The sequence below is a fragment of the Sturnus vulgaris genome, chromosome 2 (genome assembly GCF_052056855.1).
Source record: "Sturnus vulgaris isolate bStuVul1 chromosome 2, bStuVul1.hap1, whole genome shotgun sequence".
Classification (NCBI taxonomy): domain Eukaryota; kingdom Metazoa; phylum Chordata; class Aves; order Passeriformes; family Sturnidae; genus Sturnus; species Sturnus vulgaris.
This window is the reverse complement of record NC_142244.1, coordinates 113,926,936-113,945,648: the sequence shown is the minus strand read 5'-3', so window position 1 is coordinate 113,945,648 and position 18,713 is coordinate 113,926,936. Positions and strand designations below refer to the sequence as shown.

At 44.4% G+C, this 18,713-nt stretch overlaps 1 protein-coding gene across 7 annotated transcripts in view; it reads right to left on the bottom strand.

Annotated features, from left to right (window-relative positions):
• Nucleotides 1-8,958: 8,958 nt before the first annotated feature.
• The window catches only part of HSF2BP (heat shock transcription factor 2 binding protein), a 30,049-nt gene continuing 20,294 nt past the window's right edge, over nt 8,959-18,713 (bottom strand). For 2 of the 7 annotated variants that reach the window (XM_014876826.2, XM_088160432.1), the window contains exons 7-8: nt 18,368-18,471; nt 8,959-9,677 (exon numbers count right to left, since the gene is read on the bottom strand). In XM_014876826.2, the coding sequence (XP_014732312.2) occupies nt 9,469-9,677; nt 18,368-18,471 (313 nt within the window). In that variant the 3' untranslated portion in view covers nt 8,959-9,468. The other 5 variants (XM_088160435.1, XM_088160436.1, XM_088160437.1 and 2 more) reach the window with 4 other exon arrangements.

The following is an 18,713-nucleotide window of genomic DNA, read 5'->3' as shown; positions in this document are numbered from 1 at the left end:
GCAAGAAATGTAAAAATATTCCCATCATCAGACAACTATAAGGCTTTCTTCCCTGTCCCTGTTGTTGTATCCTTGGCCTTGGCTACTATTCTGAATTCAAGGACAGGGAGATTTTCAAGGTAAAAAAAACAAAGCATCCCCCGCAGGGCAGAGGAAGGAAGGGAACCACACTGAGCCATTGGGAGAGGGTCTGGATAAACAGAAGCTCACAGCCCTCACCTGTCTGCCTGCCTCCCTCTCCTGGCTGTGGCCATGGGGCAGACAGAAGGCACCCTGCCACAGCTGGGCAGCTCCTGCTGCCCCAGCCCTATTGCTCAAGACAGGCCAGGTAACTTCAGGCAGCACTCTGGGTGCTGTTGCTGCTGTTTTCCCTTCTTCTTCTGCTTCTCCATGCTCATTGCTGATGCAGAGAAGCTGAAATATCAGCCTGGTTGGTTAAGACAGGGTTTGCAGCCCCTCAGGGGTGGCAGCACTGCAGCTTCCCTGCTGCCAGCTGATCAGACACACAGTCCAAGGGAACCTTGGTGCAGGAGGGGGTGGTTATTCCCTGTGACAGGAAGGAAGGAAAGAATGTTTTAAGACCTGACAGGGGGATGAGGTGTAGGAGCAGCACTAACACAGGTTGTGCCTGCCTGGGGGCCTGGGAGGTGCTGATCCACAGGCAGAACAGTGCTGTAGACTCAAGCAGCTTTTCCAGGCTCTGTCTAGCATCATAAACAAAACACATGGGACTCCAAATGGCACTCCAAATCTTAGGTTGCCTGCTCCTTGACTATACTTTTAATTTTCCAGGGGAGTTCTTCAGGAATGAACAGATTCAGTATTCCAAAGGCATCCAGCCAGGATCTCCCCAGGGGAGGGAAGGGAGCCAGCTCTGCCTGTGCTGCAGCAGGCATGAGAGCACAGCACACAGAGGTCTCCCCAGAGCCTGCCCACAGGCAGTGCAGCCACCAACAGAGGTTTCTGCTCCTGGGAGAGCTCCCCAGGGAACAGCCCTACCTCTCTGTCCTGTCCGAGGGATGAGCTTTCCTTGGCTAGCTGCTTATCCCTTCCCCACCCTCATTTCCTTTCTCACTTCCTCCGTAAACAGAATCTCCTTCTTTCTACGTCACTGTGCTTAAGGGCTGAGCCCTTGGAAGCAAGCTTCTTTTTTCTCTTCCTCTTAGTTCCAGAATGCCCTTTTGTCTTCCCTCAAGATCTGCAGGAGGGATTGTTTCGTTCTCATCTAGAATTTTAGCATTTAATTTCAGATCTTTGGATCCTCATTTAGGACCTTAGCAGTCTCCCATCTGGAGAGGCAGAGGAGCACAGGCCTGGAGAAATTCTCCCTCCCATAATTTATGGTGGTTAGAGCAGGAACACTCTGGGAAATAGAGAAGCTGCTCCTTTTGGCTTCTTCCACATTAAGCTTTTCATAGCATGAGCTGAAGAGTTCCCACAAACAGAGACTGCTGTGAGCAAGCTGGGCTGCAGACAGGAGCTGAAAGCCCAGGGCCTCTTTTTCCACAGGGTTCTTGGTAACCTGGCAGGAGCAACATCTTGTAGGAGACGTGTAGGACTTAAGATGGGTCCTTTTAGCAGCTTGCAGGGGTCTCAGTCATTGCCACAGGAGGACTATCAGGACAGCAGAGGACATGTCACAGCTACACAACTGACTGGGAGCAGGACTGGGTATTCTCAACACCTCAGGCTCCCTCTTCTCCTTCCTCAGCCACTCATTACTTTGACTGCAGTATCATCCTCCTTGTGCCTGCCAGACACTTTACTGATTTACCCCAAAGACTTTTGCAATCCAAGTTAAAGTGATCAGGCCAAGGCAGAAAGGAGGGGAGTTACATGAAAAGAGAACCAAAGCAGAAAACTGATTTGGAGGACTGAACGCTCCAGCATACTCCCTCTGAAATCAGGAATGCTCAAACAGCAGCTCAGCCCCTCAGCAAATTTACTCCACGTGGTTTTGCCTGCGTACACAAGAGGTCTGTGACTGCACAGGAACTGAATCCACATCCCCTGAGTCCAAGATAAGCCCAGCAGCTTATCTCAGGCCCCAGGGCTGCATCTCCTGCCCCAACAGCAGCCATGAGACAACATCTCCTGGCCACCAGTGGAGCACAAGCTGTACAATCTTCTTTTGCCCACAGAAACTGGAATGCAGGTCTAAGAAACTGGAATTTAATAGCAGTGAGGCACTTTAGAGGAAATACTTCATTTGTGTAGTAATATTTCCCTTTTTTTGTGTGCATTATAGCAGTGCCTTAGTAGCACTTTCCTGTCCTTCCCTCTGTTCTCCTCTTGTGACAGCTTCGTCAGTGAGAAGGTTGCCAGTGGGTCAACTCCTGACGCAGACAGCCTGTACAGTAGAAGCTTCCTATCACTACAGAATACTCCATTATAATTAAAAATTAATAGTAAATGTACTCTCTCCCTCTCTCAATCCTGAGAAATGTGTATCATTCCGGGGACAAAAGCTTGTGGGATACCAAACACTTTCTGTTAGAGGTTCTGTGCATGGCTCACCCTCATCAGTGTCTCTGTGCTCTCATGCTTGTGATCTGCCCTTGAAACCTCACCTCTCCCTCAGCCACTGACAGCAGCACTATTGTTTTTAGCAGCTCAGCTTTTCAGCTGACTTCAGGATCCCCAGAGGCCATCCCTTTTTTTCTACTTGTGCTCCAGATTGCCATCAGTGCTCATGAAATGACTCCAGCACCGTTTGGTCCCTTGCCATTTACAGCCAGGAGGGCACCTCCTTTCCCTCGGCTTCCTTACCCGGGATGTGTCTGCTGCTGGCTGAGCTGCCTGGGCACTGCAGACACTGGCTGTGCCTGACAAGCAATCTCAGAAGGTTTCCGGGGCAGTGTTACATTCTGTCAGCATTGTTAGCTCTGAGCAGGGCTGCTCGGGATCATTGCTAGAGAGGTTTCCTGAAGGGGCTTCCTTACTGGAATGTGGGTGACTCACTGCTCTCAGCCGCTCTTGTCTCAAAGACATCACGCTCCTGCTGCACCAGGGCAGTGATGATGGTCATGAAAATCCCTAGGAAAAAACAATTGCTGCAATATTAAGAGGAGAGAGGATGTTTGGGAAGAGCAGTCACTATTGGTAACTTCTTGCTGCTGAGCAATTTCCGAGTGCATGGAGAGCTCTGTGTCCCTTTGCTCCAGCCACTGCGTTTTCCAAATTACAGCTGCACCCAGCCAGGTGTGGAGTGCAGAATACAGTGATGAGAGTTTGTGTGTTTCTGTGTGTGCCTGCTCGGGAGCTTGCAGCCCTATGCAGAGTCTGAACGTGCAAAGCAGAGGTGACCACCTGCCCACCCAGTTGTGGGTCCATTATGTGTTACAGATCCTGCAAAAGTCCCATTTTCCCTGTGAGCAGCTCTGCCCACACACCTCCAGGATCAGCAAGGGCTGCCAGGGGAACCATGGGGAGGCCAACAGGAGAGCCTGCACTTGGGTTTGCAGTGGCTGGCTGCCCTTCAGGTTGGCCACCCTGTCCTCTGCCCAGGTTTGTTCCTTGGAAAAGGCATCCCACAAAATGCCAGCACCATTTCCTGGCACAAGCAAGGCTCTGGTGTGTTCGGTCACCTCTCTGAAGTCAGGCAGCTCAGGACACTCACTCAGGACTGTGTGCCCCCCAGCCTGAGCACAAACAGGCTGCCCCATTGCTGGGAGAAGAGCCTGGAGCAGTGCTGAAACCCGGGGCATGTCTGCCCCAGGCTCTCAGCCCTGTCTCCAGCAGCCTCAGAGACTTCTCTCTCCCTTAGCAATGACTCCCTCTCGGGCAGCAGGACCTAGTCTGACAAGAGAGAAGCTGGAGAGGGACTCTGTCAGAAACTGTAGTGATAGGACAAGAGGGAATGGGTACAAACTGAAAGAGAGGAAATTTAGGTTAGATATTGGGAAGAAATTCTTTACTGTCAGGCTGGAAAAGCCCCACCCCTGGTAGTGTTCAAGGCCAGGTTGAATAACACCTTGGGCAACCTGGTCTAGTGGAAGGTGTCTTTGCCCATGGCAGGAGGTTGGAATGAGATGATCTTTAAGGTCCCTTCCAACCCAAACCATTTGGTGGGATTCTATGAAACTGATTCTGGACACCACAGATCCTGCTCAGGAGGAAGGTGTGCAGATCCAAGAACTGGGCTTTTTTTCCTACATTCTCCATTTTCTGTTTTGTGCTAGTACAGGGTGACTGCTGCACTTTATTTGACCCTGGTGCCAACACAGCTACAGAAGAAGCAAGGAGGGATTTTTCTCTGCAGAGAGCTTCAAGCAGCTCACCTGCTCTCCTAACACCCAACCCAATCCCCTGCCTCAAAGCAAGACTCAAAGTTCAAACTTTTCATACAACTTCAAGGCTCAGGTGGCATGAAAGCTGCTTAGGCAGCTCAGTCAGGGCTGACCTTCTCCATCCACCCCAGGTCACACAACCCCTTCCCATCCCCAGCCCATGCCAGCCTTGCCCTGGGTGGTTGTTGCCTCTCCCACCTGCAGCCCAACAGCACAAACACGTGCATTTGGAAGGACCTGGCATTTGAAGTGCTTTCACTGCAGTCACGCCCACAGTAAAAATTATAGTTCCCATAAAAGACATGTGCAACTACAATTTGGTCAAAGTCTTTTCAAGGTTTCCGACCGAGCAAGTTATAGGTTGTAAAGGTCATCGTAAATCATCAGAGAAGTTTAAATCTCTGTGACCTCGAGAGCTCTCTAATGACTTTTTACCAGCTGTGACTTGGAACCTACATATTAAAGCAGCAACCAGCAGTTGCAAAAGTTCCTGCATAGAAACCAGGAGAATTCCAAACAACACAGACACTGCAGACGCAGCTGCAAATGAAATGCTATGAAGAGAAATGAAGAGGCAGCCATGCTTTGCATAGCTCATAACTTGTAGTACAAGCACTGGGGCAACAGAGCAAAGAAGACACTCCTTTTTCCCCAGGAAAACTCCTTTCTCCTCACCTCCAGCATCCTCACACGACTGGAGGCAGTAAAGGAGATGAATCATACAATATTTGCAAGACTTGTAAAATCTTATCAATTCTGAAAGCCAATTTGTGCTAATCAGCACGTATAGCAAGTGCAAATGATAACTCAAAGGAGCAGCTAAATGAGTGGTGCAACCAGCTGAAATTGAATCATCTGAAAGTTCACTTGTGGCCACAAGACCATATTGTCACATCTCCCATTCTTCCTCCAATTCTTCCTTAAATGGGACTTATTTCCCTCTCTTAAGCAACCATAACAGGATGATGTGTCTTGAACTCCAGTTCACTGCCCTTCTCACGAGTGCTGGGAATGGGCCAGTGTCCTCATGGAACCAAACACCACCTCCCCTCAGGACAGCTGTTGTTATTCCCACTCAAGCTCTCACAGTGCCCTTCAGAGATGCCAGGCCCCTCTTGCTGCCATGCCTTGTCCCTCAGCACAGGGTTCACCTTGTTTTCTTCTACTGAGGTTTGCCAGTTTCTGTCCAGCCAGATCGTGCTCCAGCCTGAACAGCAGCCTGAGGTACCACACAAAGAACTGGTGGGGCAGTACATTACACAGCTAAACTTCTTCAGCTGCAGGAAGTAAGTTTAGGGGATCCTCATTTATTTTTCCTTTGCATCTAATTTATCACCATCACCTATGAAGACCCAGTATCTCCCTGGAGCATCAGCAAACAGGCATCATTCCAGGGCTCTGTACAGTGTATGCAGACTGAAAGGAGCCAAGTTCAGTTCTAATTGTGCAGCTGATACTGTGAACTTTCTTCTACAAGTTATTAAAACAGATTTTTCGTCTTTTGAGACAGCTAAGAGTCGAATTTTACTTTCAGTTATATGGGTTTAAGTCTGGAGTAACTGATAATCTCAAAGCAGCACCAAAAGCCACATTTTCTCCTCCACTGAAACTCTCAGATTGTGCAACAGAGCAAATGGCAAAGCTGGAGAAACTCTGGACTTTGAACATAGCTACTGAAATTCATGCTTTGACTGTGTGAACCCCCTTTACTCCTGTGAGCTACCAATCCAGTTAATCAAGTAATGCAGTTAATCAATTAAGTACTTCAGTTAATCAAATACTACACAGAAGAATCCAAACTTTTCAAAAGGATCCAAAAAAAGCAACACTCCAAAGCCAGTGTTTTTTACACTCTAGGCTGAACTCCTGATTTTAAACCAATAGCTTCATAACGGTCCTGAGTTTCCAAATAAAGCAAATCTAAAGCAAAATAAAAACTGAGATTTACAATGCAGTCTTTAATTGCAGCAGCTCCTTGTGTCATACTGTGTCCTGTGTGCTATGCATTGTTCAACTTCATATATAAAGCTTTGGCACACTTAATTTTCAGAGTCTCTGTCATTGAGAGACTTTCTTTTATTCATAACCTGTCAAAAAATGATGTCTTTCAGGAAAAAGGGAGACTCAAAGGAGATCCACAGGCACTTAATAGCCTAATTTCTAGCACTAACCACATGAAGACAAATGAGGCCTTCAGACACTCTTCCAACAGGGATCTCTCAAGCTTATCAACACATAAGATTATAAAACGCTGTCTGCAAACAGTAGGGCAATATGAAAACTTGCAAAATCTGTTATTGCAAAATAGGCAGCAAAGGGTAGGATTCACCCCACCCAATTTTAGCCATCTAAATAGTTGGCATCTCCTCTCAACAAGTCACTGCAGCTTCCTCTGCAGCCAATGGCATGAGATTCCCTCCTATTTCAGGATGGAAAGAGGCAGCAAAGAAGGCATTGATGCTGCAGGGGCAGAACAGATCAATGGTTTATGACAGATGCCAAGGTCTGAGGAATCCCACCATGACATGTCCAAGATTATGCACGGGGTGTAACAGACTCCTGTGGTGAAAGCTGCAGGCTTCACTCCACAGTGGAAAGGTTCAATTAATTGTACACAGCCCTAGACTGTGAGGAGCAGGAGGAGCTGGTCCCTGGCTCCATCAAATGGGGGACTGGGGAAGGAAGGAGCCTGAAAAACAGCAGGGTGATCTAACAGCTCATCATGCAATCTGCAATTACTAATGTCCATTTCATTCCACTAAAACATATGAGACACCTTGAACGTTTCAAATACTCTGGAATGTTAAAGGGTCAGGCTTATCCCTGGCTTTGATCCACTCACCTTATTTCAGCATCATTTGACTCCAGTGACACTTTTTTTTTCCAACCAAAAATGTATTATGGATTTGCTTCCCTGTGATAAGTTTCACTCAAATGCTGTCTTTTTCTTTTCCATAAACTCAATTAATTGTGAACACCTAGAAATAGTAAGCTTAGGGAAATCACAGACTTTCCTAGAGAACTGTTTGACACAAGTTCTTCTCTGATATTTCTGATACTTTTCCTCTATAGCATTTTTAAATATACACTGTATTTCACAGATGAGCTGACTTTTTCTTATTTTTTCAGTCTTGCATAATGAAACACTTTGTACAGAAAAAAGACTTTCTCAAGGTTGGTGGGTCATCGATGACTTGGCTCTGAATAAACAGTCATGGCAAGTTACACCTGGAAATATAATCAACTGGGAGACACTTAAAGAACTTATCATCAGATCTGAGCAGCTTGCTGGGGAAAACTGTATCTCAAATCACCACTTGGAGCATGGCTGACCATGCCAGTGGACACACAATTAAGATGAACAGTCCTAATTCTTTGTTTCCTGATTTCACATGGAAATGAGGTGCAGATGCACTGCCAGTGCCTCTCATAAGGTTGAATTTGGCCCCTCACCACAGTTTACTGACCTGGCTGTGAGCACCTGGATCACTCCCAGCTTGTGCACACCACTCTGATCCTTGGAAGGTCTTGGTTTCAGGTTGGGAAGGGCAGGGAAATTTTCAAGAAAAGTCATGAGGCTCCATTAGCTTTCCTGCTCACAGAACTACTTTTTTCTTTTCCTGTTACTTACTGGCTTCCAAAGTTTGATGAAAGACTTTTGTGAGCAGATAATTCAATGCAAAGTGGATGATGCCCTTCAGTGTTTCTTAAAATCGAACACTTTCATGAGTTGATATTCCAGGAAACTACCAATTATCATTTTGATCCCTTTAGGATTAAACTCTAGGAGGATTAACTAGGATAGCAAGATAAGAAAACAAATCCAAAGAAAGCACACTTAACAGAAGATTTAAAGCCTTCCACAAATCTGCACTTGGTAAATTCAGTGTAGTGCTGAATCAGACATGGCAGAACCCTGTGCAACCCACCCGTGTATGTGAGATCTCTATCTTAATCTTCCTTTACAGCCCCAAACCAGACTGTTACCATCTGCAGCATCTGAGCCAAGTAATTTCAAGCTGATTTATTACATTTCTAACTCTGAACATCCATCATTCTGCAAACAGCCTAAAGGGAGATGCCCTATACCTTAGCTTACACACTTTACAGTGGTCTCCCTCTAAAGCTGTCTGCCAATCACAATATTTAAATCCTATGAAGTTTACTTCACGTTTTCTGTAATTTGAAGTCCATATTGTATTTTGTTAACACACTGGGCTCCCAGATGAGGTGCAATAACTTTAGTATGGAAAAAGGTGCTGCCACAGCACTGCATTTCTCATTTGCTGCTCCCCTGAATAGCCTCACTTAACTGGCTCTGTTTCTGACATCATAGAAATAATGCTATCATTTTCTAAAAACATTAGAAATTCTACCGATATCCAGCACCAAGTGTTTGTATTTACCCCTGAGGTAAGCAAGCTGCACTCAGAAGCTCCAACAAACCCCAGGGTTGTGAGGGGATGTGAGGCTGCACACGACAGAGCAGCAGCTCATTTCAGCCTCTTCAGCACACAACCGGGTACCACAGACAGCAGCAATTTATTTCCCTTCTCAGGGCTTTTCTAAAAACAATAGCCCAGTTTCTAGCATGCCTGACAGCCACAGACCAGCTTGACTTGCAGTAAAGAGTGAATCTGAATACAAATTTTGAAAGCAGAATCCGTTATATGCTACAGAACTTCAGTTTTCTTTTATTACAATAGAAAGAGGTGAGAAATAACAGCAATAAAACTGGAACTTGGGGTGCATTCTGACACAGAAGATTTATGAAAGGCAACAGAATTTTCCTCACAGTACAGTAATTCTTAAGGATGGACCAAAAGGATTATTTACCACTGCAATGGACTATTATCAAGGAATGAGAATATTTTACCCCATCTAGGCAGGAAATACACAACACAACCACAGACCATTTTGGAAACCCATTATCAATAAAATTCTGCTCAAAGAATATAAGCCTGCCCCATCTCTACCAGATCACCCAAGGTTTTATTTGGGCATCTAAAACCCAACATATTTTCCCAAGTATGACGTTTTGCTGTTAATTTGAACTCCTGAAAAAGATTTTATCAGAGAAACTTAGGCAGAGGTCTTTTTTGTCAAGTCGAGCCTACCAACAACTCTTGCATCATAAAAACACAGGAAAGACGTAATTGGCTGGTGTCGTAGAGCTCTTCTATGCTTCGTAGTCCAATATTTTAAGGTCCTCGAGGAGTTCTTTGGCCAGGGCCTGCAGCTCTGCGTGGCGGCTCTGGGACAGGTCGATGATGCGCTGCAAGGGCAGCGAGTCGCGCACCTCGGCGCCCGACCTGGCCAGCACCTCGGGCTCCAGCAGCACCGACTGCAGCAGCCGCAGGGAGTGCAGGCAAACCTCTGTGTCCGGGTCTGAAAGCAGGGAAGAAAAGCATCCGGTGCTTTTGTTAGGAGAGAGTTTGAAAGGATCCGCCAGGCAGGCAGGGAATAATGGGAGTGTTGGAATTGCCGGTGCCGTTTGCTGCTGGCTGGCTGGATCTAGGAGGTACCTGAAAATCACATTTTTGTCCTCCCTCAGCAGCTTCTGCCCAGCAGTGTTTGCGAGGGAGGGAGAATCAGGAACCTTTCTCTTGTGTTTCAGATGTTGAAACTGCTGTAAAGCAGGGAATTTATCAACCTCAATTTATCCAGTCAGTACCCAGGATATACTGTTGGATGCAATCCAATTTAAGAGCAGAACAAACTGTATCCCATGATTATTCAGACTTAAAAAACAAACAGACTAACAAATCAAATCTGCAGTAAATCATCAGACTATTCTTTAACTTCTTTTTATATTGGGCTTTGGATTTCCTCAAAGCACAATAAAATATTAATCTTTATAAAACTTTCTAGCAACCACATATCAACCTTCCAAGTGTTCAATTCAGTCTGCACAAAACTGAAATGGGTATTGAAGCACTGCTGCTCAGGAATGTGCCAGGGAAATGCAGCAAAGACCTTTGACTGACTTAAGCCAGGAAGACATGTAATAACTCTACTGCTAAGAACACAGGATGCATTTTTAATTACTGAAACATTAGGAGCATTACATTTTAATCATTTGCAACAGCCCATTTGCATTTAGTGGTTTACAGCTTTATAAAAAGCATGTGGTAGAAAGACTTCCCTATTCTGCATATTCCAAATGAAAACATCTAATATATTTTTATAGCTGAAGCAGTTATTTGTCCCACGTGCCCATGCATTTTTAATGTGTTTTTCATTAGCATACCTAGTCTTCAGCAAGCTTTTGATAAAGGGTTGTACAGAAAGGTTGAGAAAATTAATTCAGATCACTTTGAGCACAAAATCACCAGAGAGACCAAAATCTCACTGAAGGAGCATAAAACCAGTGCAGTGATGAACCAGAGTGCACTGAGATTGGAGGAGGTATTTGGTGGGGCTGAGGCAAGTTCTTTCCTTTCCTGGCTTATTTCACATGTAACACTGGTGACCTGAAAAAGGACTGAGGAGAATTATTCATTAAAGCATAAGGGTTGAAAGCACCCAGGGGGGCAGAGAGCAGGATGTGATGGACACTGAAGAAGACTCTGGATTTCAGAATGAAACTCACTGCTGAGATGGGGATTTTTAAATAATTCCCAACAGCACAAGTCTGAAGAACAATATTAAAGACTGTGATATCTGATCTACACCCAAAAGCCAGGCACGCTCTCTCTCTTCCCCCATCTTCCATCCTAAATGGAAATAATCATGTGTTAACCTCTTAAGAAAGGAGTTCTACTTTCTCCTGGAAAACCAGCAGAGTGGGGTATAATCTGAGGACACAGGTATTGTCCAAACCCAAAAAGTAATGTGCTTTTTCTCCTTTTCTGTGCAACAAGAATCTTAGCTGTTGGGCATGCTGGACAATTTTAAACATGTCGGATCAATAAAATCCCCATGATTAGTGCTGCACACCCATGCCACAGCCACTCTTATTGCTGACACCCAGGCTCAGGGCTCTGAGGAGTCTCCTTCCATCATCATCCTCAGCAGTACCAGCAGTGCAACTTTCTGAGTGATTAGCAGTCGTAACTCTTGGGGAAATCCTGCAGCTCAGCCTCACAGCAAGACTTCATGCCCCATTTCCTGGCCATCAACACTTCAGTGAATCCTTTTAAAAAAAGCTGGGTACAAGTTTTGATTTTCAGACTTATTCTGACCTAATCAAAATATGAATAAAAGCCTTGAATTTGTCCTCCCTTCCCTTCCTTTTTTGCCTCCATGCACTGTTTATTTTTTAATGCCTATTTTTTTGCCTGATGTATTGTTCAAACTCTGCACAGAACACCTCCCCCTTTTTCTGTTCTTAGTATTATTCTACACTTATTCATTAGTAATAGCAGCCACAAACTACAGCCCAAATAGGTAAGAAGAAAGAAGCGTTGGGGAATGAAATCTATGTAGTTCATTTACAATCTTCCTCTGTGTGACATTATTCCTCCATGAAATAAAGCCACTAATACTTTTAATGGCTTGCAGTACTGCTGGGAAGCTTCATATATGTAAGATGAAAAGAGCTTTGTTATTAATACTGTTACAGGAATCAATATTAGTATTATCTGCAAGTGTTTAAAGGCTGTAGAAATTAAAGAATCGATCAGGGGAAGCCTTAGCAGGGGACCCAAGAAAATGAAGATCTGTAGGAGATGAGGAAATGATTTCCAGCTTGATGAACAGGAATGTTTTCCAGTAAGAGCAGGGAGGTTCTAGGAAGAATCTCCAGCAGCAGCCAGGGAAGCTCAACAGCTTGAGTCATTCAAATGAAGAACAGATTAGGCATGGGGGCATCCAGCAAAGGAAGGAAATGATCCTGCACCAGAAGATGACTTAATACACATTTAACCTCAGATTGCCATTGTATTGAATGTATTCTGAGATGTTCTGAGTTAAATAAATACATATGCCTTAAAATACACTCCCTGAGGATTACATGTGGTTTTGAGAATACTACTTATTGAGGATAATCATGTTTCCTAAGAGGATTAAAAAAAAATACCAGAGAAATGTTTCTCTTGTCTCCAATATCATTAGGGACATTTTCTAAAAGCCCTGTCTACAAAGCACTCAGAGAAATGTAAGGAATCTTCATTATTCAGCATTATATTTATGTCAACAGCTTCCAGATTTAGTCATTTCTACACTAGCTGAGTAACATTTTGTTTGTACCAGATCAAAAAAATCCTTTAGCTGTAATCAAATCAGTGCATCACATCCTCCCAACCACCAGCACACACATCTCCAACTACAATTTCAAAACTATCACCATTATTTCTGGAGCAGAGGGGGAGAAATTAAGCTGCTTGCCTCAGCCAGGATCACAGGCATAGCACAAAGCTACCAACATCATAAGGTGCTGATGTAATTTTACCAAGGTGTTGAAACTGCTGGAGTTTGCTGACGTCCTGCAAGCTGCCAGCTCAGTTTGATGTCACTGGCTTTCAGTCTGTGACAAAAGGCAGCTGATAACGTGGACGGATTTTAGTCACATCTGTCATTAGCACCAAGCTCTCAGATGAACTGTCCCCTACAGCAGTGTTTAAGTAATTGCATTACATCAGTGCTGAACAGCTTATCCACAATTGGCTCGGAGTTGTGTGAACTCAATTTACACGTGGCCCCATCATCCCCTGGCCACCTGAATGCAAGATTTATTGCCAGCACACTGTTTACAGCTGTGCCTGTGTACATGAGCACAGAAGTTCACAAGGCCAAGTGCAAGGTCCTGCACACGGGTTGGGGAAATTCCAAGCACAGACACAAGCTGGGGGGTTGAGAGCAGTCCTGAGGAGAAGGGTTCAAGGGTGCTGGTGGATGGGAGGCTGGTATGAGCTGGCCATGTGCACGGACAGCCCAGAAAGCCAAAAGTGTCCTGGGCTGCATCTAAAGCACCATGGGCAGCAGGGGAGGGGGGGATTCTTCCCCTCTGCCTTCCTCAGGTGAGACCCCACCTGCAGAGCTCACAGCATAAGGAAGACACGGATCTGTTGGAGCAAGTCTAGAGGAGGGACATAGGATTATCAGAGGGCTGGGGCACCTCTGCTATGGAGACAGTCTGAAAGAGTTGGGGCTGTTCAGCCTGGAGAAGAGAAGACTTCAGAGAGATCTCAGATCCTCTTCCAGTGCCTAAAGGAGCTACAAGAGAGCTGGAGAAGGACTTTGTACAAAAGAATGTAGTGACAGGGCAAGGGGCAATGGCTTTAAACTGAAAGAGAGTTGGATTAAACATTAGGAAGAAAATTCCTCACTATGAGTGTGATAAGGCACTGACACAAATTGGCCAGAGAATCTGTGGATACCTCATCCCTGGAAGTGTTCAAATTTCAGGCCGGATGGACTTCTGAGCAACTCGGTCTAGTGGAAGGATGTCCCTGCCCACAGCAGGGGGGTTGGAACAAGATACTCATTAAGATCCCTTCCAATTTAAACCAGCCATTCTATGACTTCACAATTCCAAAAGCTTCCCACCACTGCTGTAGATATGTTTCAATTCAATTCCTGATTCCAGCAGGAAGGAGAGCTCTGCCTCAGCCTTTCCTTGTAATGAGCCTGTCAGATTATCTGTGTCCAACAGAGACAGCCACAGCCACGGCTTCCCCCGTGTAAGATTCCTTTGCATTGCCAATGCTGGCAGAACTGAGGCAGCATCTGCAGCAGCAGAGTTTTCCAGACATTTCTATGCTGTTGATAGGTCTGAGGAGACAAGAAATGCTGTGGTAAAGATGCTCTGAGGGGAAGGAGCAGGGAGAACACCAAAGTAGAAAAAAAGACCAAGCTTTGCTGCTGCAATTATTACAGACACAAATGCATTTTCTCTCTGCAAAATTTTTGTCCCAGCTCCTGTATTACAGCTGGGTTTCTGCCAGTCTCCTCCCTGGCTGGGGGGCTGTCCCCACATGGAGTTCAGCTAAGGAGAATTCCCCACTCTCCTACAGACACGTTTGACAGGAAAATCCTGGAGAGAGACTCTCAGGATCCAAACTGAAGCAGCAATTCAGTCACAATTCGCCTGGCCTCTACTCCGGGGATGAGAGTGAACAGGAGTTTGCACAGAGCTCTGTAGCTGGTGGGTAACACTGCTCCTCACAGAACATCAATTTGCATGAGTTGTTAGGCAGGGCAAGGACCTTGTCAAGAAGCTCCTGCTCAGATGGCAAGGACAGCCCGGAGCTCCATCCGGGCAAGCAGCCGAGTATGGAAAAGTATGAGTATGGAAAAGGGCAAACATTCCATGAGACTGCCCTGGCCTCCCTTCCAGCCTCCCAGATAACTGAGGCTCAGGGAACTCTGCGTCAGAGCTGACATCCCTGCATTCACCCAAATGGATGTGGCCTTAAAGGGCAATCCTCTCCTTCAGATTAATGTCATCTTCTGAAGAACAGCATGAAGATGAGTCAGGGGAGGTTTAGGCTGGATATCAGAAGGTTTTTCAGCCAGAGGGTGGCTGGGCACTAGAATAAGCTCCACAGGGAAGCTCCACAGTCCCAATCCTACCAGAGTTCAAGGAGCATTTGGACAACATTCTGAGGCACAGGGTGGGATTCTTGAGATGTTTTGTGGGGTCAGGAGTTGGACTCAGTGATCCTGATGGGTCCCTTCCAATTCAGCATATTCTATGGTTCTATGACAAGAGGATGAAATTCTTTAGCACTTGAAAGACTGGTTTTCATTTATGAACCAAAATTTATTTTAATACAGACATACGTTTATAAATATGATGGTTCTGTTTGTCCAGATGTTTTTTAAACAACATGCAGCCATGCAAATAACCTGAAATTTCAAAAGCTCTCACAGCCATAATGAATTCAGACAGAGGAGCAAGGCATTAGAATCCTTCAGAGTTAGTCATGAAAAGCAAATATTGAGCGTACAGGCAGTAAAGTGAGAATGTGCTTCATCCAAGCATTTCTAATAGAGACCATAATTTACAAAGAATTTGGATAAACAAGGTTGGATTTCCACAAGGAACTGTGGTGGAGGAAACTGAAGGGCAAGATCTAAAATCAGTCTTATTTCTCTTTTTATGTTTTGTTTAATGAAGTACCTGGAGCAATCTGCCAGCTGTGGACAAGAAATGTCACTGACAAAGTGTCTCTGAATTCCATGCTTTCTCGAGTATGCAAAGAGAAAAATTTTTTTTTAACTGCATTCAAAGAAAAGGACAGTGGGGAAAAAAAAACAAAATAAAGACACACAATGTTAAAAAGCCCAATCAATTAAAAATCCTCAACCAAATAGAGAAAGTAGAGAAGAGCCTAGACTCCTTTTCTCCAGCACTCATTTGCTGGCAGATGTTCTGCATGATCAAAAATTAAAAACATTAAATTTAGTCTTTATTATTAATACCTGAGCTGATTGTTACTTCTTATTCTTCAAGAGACCTTGGCAGAGAAATGTTCCAATCCACTTCTTTGGGAGTTACAGAATGGATGTCTTATTGCATCTTTAGATGGAAAACACCAGAAAAAAAAATATTGACAAATCTCAGGTGGATTTCTACCCAATATAGGCTTCTTTTTCTGTGGCTGAGGACAGGGCTTCTTTAATCTGAAAGTTATGTGAAACCCTCAGCCAGGACACCAACACAGGGACAGCAGCTGATGGAGGAAGCTAAAGCTGCCTATTTTGTCCAAGATGGGAACAGCTGCTCTGCAAACAAATGGTGCTCCACAAGAGGAGAACTCTATTGATCCCACAAGCTGCTCCATAGACAGAAATCTGAGTCATCATTCATGTGCTTTATGCTGGCACCAGGCTGGGAAGGTGTAGGCAGGCACAGCTGATACCTACACAGAGGATTCAGTGATCAGTGTTGGTTATTACAGGGTGTCCATCTTTTAGAATGTTTTAAAAAGGCAGAAAAATAAGGAAGAAAAAGACAGCCCACCTCAAGAAATGTTAAAACTACAGAGACCTGCATTATCTTCAAAAATTGTGTCAAACACTTGGTTTTCTCCTATGATTAGTACAGCCTCCAGCAGAAAGAGCTATTAAGAACTCTTGTTAGTGAACACAAAGTCACACCAGCTCATCCAAGTTTCCCAAAGACAGCAGGACAGTTTGCTGTTAACATTCTTACTTCATTAGGAACCTTTATTAGATCTTCCCCCTTCTTTCTCTTCCAATCAGTGTATTCAACATCGAGGCACATTTCTGTCTCTTCAAAAATGCTGTGAGACAACTTGAGACAAATCCCTCTTTGCTTCAGATACTTCAAAGGGAAATAAAGACAATCGAGTCAATTATTTTCTCTCTTCGTTTAATGGGAAGGACATTCTTCTTCAGGGGACAAGGATAGGGAGAGACTAAGAACTCAGAGAAGGAATTTGAGGGAGTTATCAGCTGCATACAAGGCAGTGGGAGAGAGATGGGCCTGATGTACAGGCTGAGGTCATGGACACTTGCAGAATGACAATGGAAAAGCAAACAGGATGATTCTCTGAAAATAAAAAAAAAAAAATCAGAGTATGATTTCTGGGGCCTCTCTTAGTGGGAATGGTGATAAAAGCATACAAAACTGGAAAGCTGAGTCATGTCATAAGCCTTAATCAAAACAGGCTTTGAAGAAGCTTCCTGCAGGCAGGCAGCACATCCAGGATACTCTGCCAGCACAGGATAGTGCTCTACTCTCCCGCATGGAAAAAACAGGACCTTATACTGTAGCAGCTCCAGGTGTGCAAGAGCTGAATCATGGCTAGCAGAATCTGAAAATGCTGGTCAGGGAAACAGGAGAGGAGCAAGAGTGGGAGGAAGGTGCTGAATTTTCCAAGTAGAGACAGATTAAATGTTGGAAAACTATGGAGATCTCCAGGATTCTTTAAGGGTGTTTTGGGTTGGTATTTTTGCTAGAAGAGCTTATGTGTATATTAGCCAACATAAATTCAAAGGAAAACCTGGACTAAGACATGTAAAATTTCAAAGCACAGTGAACAAAAAACCATGTATTTGATATTCTCTGAGGATCCCATTTTTATCAAAATATATTAAAAAACCCTATAGAAAGGGTGTTTTCCCTTACAAGGATTACTTCATTTCCTGAGACCTTGGAAGAGAGAGCCTGTGGCATTCCACAGCAGGAAATTATTTGATGAAAAGCTTGAGCAGCTACATTTTCTGTAAAACAGTTAAGGGAATCATGAGCTATACAAATAGCTTTCTGTTTACCAACCCTAACCAAAGCTTTTTCAAAAATTCAGCATCAAAATAATGTCTGGAAAAAAACAGATGCAATCTCTCTCATTTCTGCTGCTCCAAGTATTTAGCAGTCATACCTTAGCAGGGCTTTAGCAGCACAGAGGGATAATTAACCTCCCCAGTCCTATCTGCACACCAAAATCTCCTCATAAATCTTGAGAAAGTGCAGGCAGGGCAGTGTCACAGCTCTGTCCCCTTGCTGTCCCTCACGAGCTGGGCACACAGCTGCCAGCCCAGCCCAGTGTCAATCCCTGCTGGCTCCTGCACAGGGATTTGAAACCTCCCAAAGAGCAGAGCCTTGATGTCACCCATGTACTTGACAGTGACAACACAAGTCCTTGACGTCCTTGGAGTCCTGCACTGGCCAAAGGCATAGCTGGGAATAGTTCTCCAGCCCTGGAGCTCCAAATCCTATGAGAGCACAAGGCCTCTCTTAAGAAAGGAACACTTTTGTAATGGATCAGTGAAGTTACAGACTTGGCTTCTTCCCCCCAGGTGAGAACATTTTCCTTTGTTAATGGTAGTGAACTGATACGTAGTTTCCTCTTAAGATTTATTTTAAAGTTGGTATGTGAAGACACAATTGGCTTTTGTTTAAACCACTTGATGAAATTTCTCCATTCCCTATTCTTAAATCTACCACCCATAAATTTTACATTAATGGAATATTACATACAGTGCCAAAAATTTTGTGGGAAATGCACATCTTCTCCCTCTAGCTATCTGCCCTTTATGTTTACTTTTATTCTGCCAAAAGCTAATCAGGCTACAGGTATAAATTTCTGGTTTATTATTTGCAACATCCATTGCAAATCTACAAAATCCTGGAAGTCACAGTTGACAAGGTTCTTAGACCAACTTACCATTCAACAGCCACCAAAGCAGGGGAATAAAACCTGGACTTTCACTGATGTACTTCAAGCCTTTCATGTTGATACTCACATTGTAAAGTGACATTAGCATTAGCCTAAAATTGAAAGAAAGGAGATGTAAGGGCCTTTGATTCCTTTGCATGCTTCAGCATTTTTTGTCATTTGTGTCAAGCATGTACTGATGCAGAAGCCTGTGCAAATAATTTATATTTCGGTAACAGAGATAAATCTCTAATTATGTATAAGCAATGTTATGTAAACCTTTGTTTCTACTGTTAAATCACATATTCCAAACACATGGAAAAGAGTAAGAAGGTCTCAGGGAGGGGCTGGAATG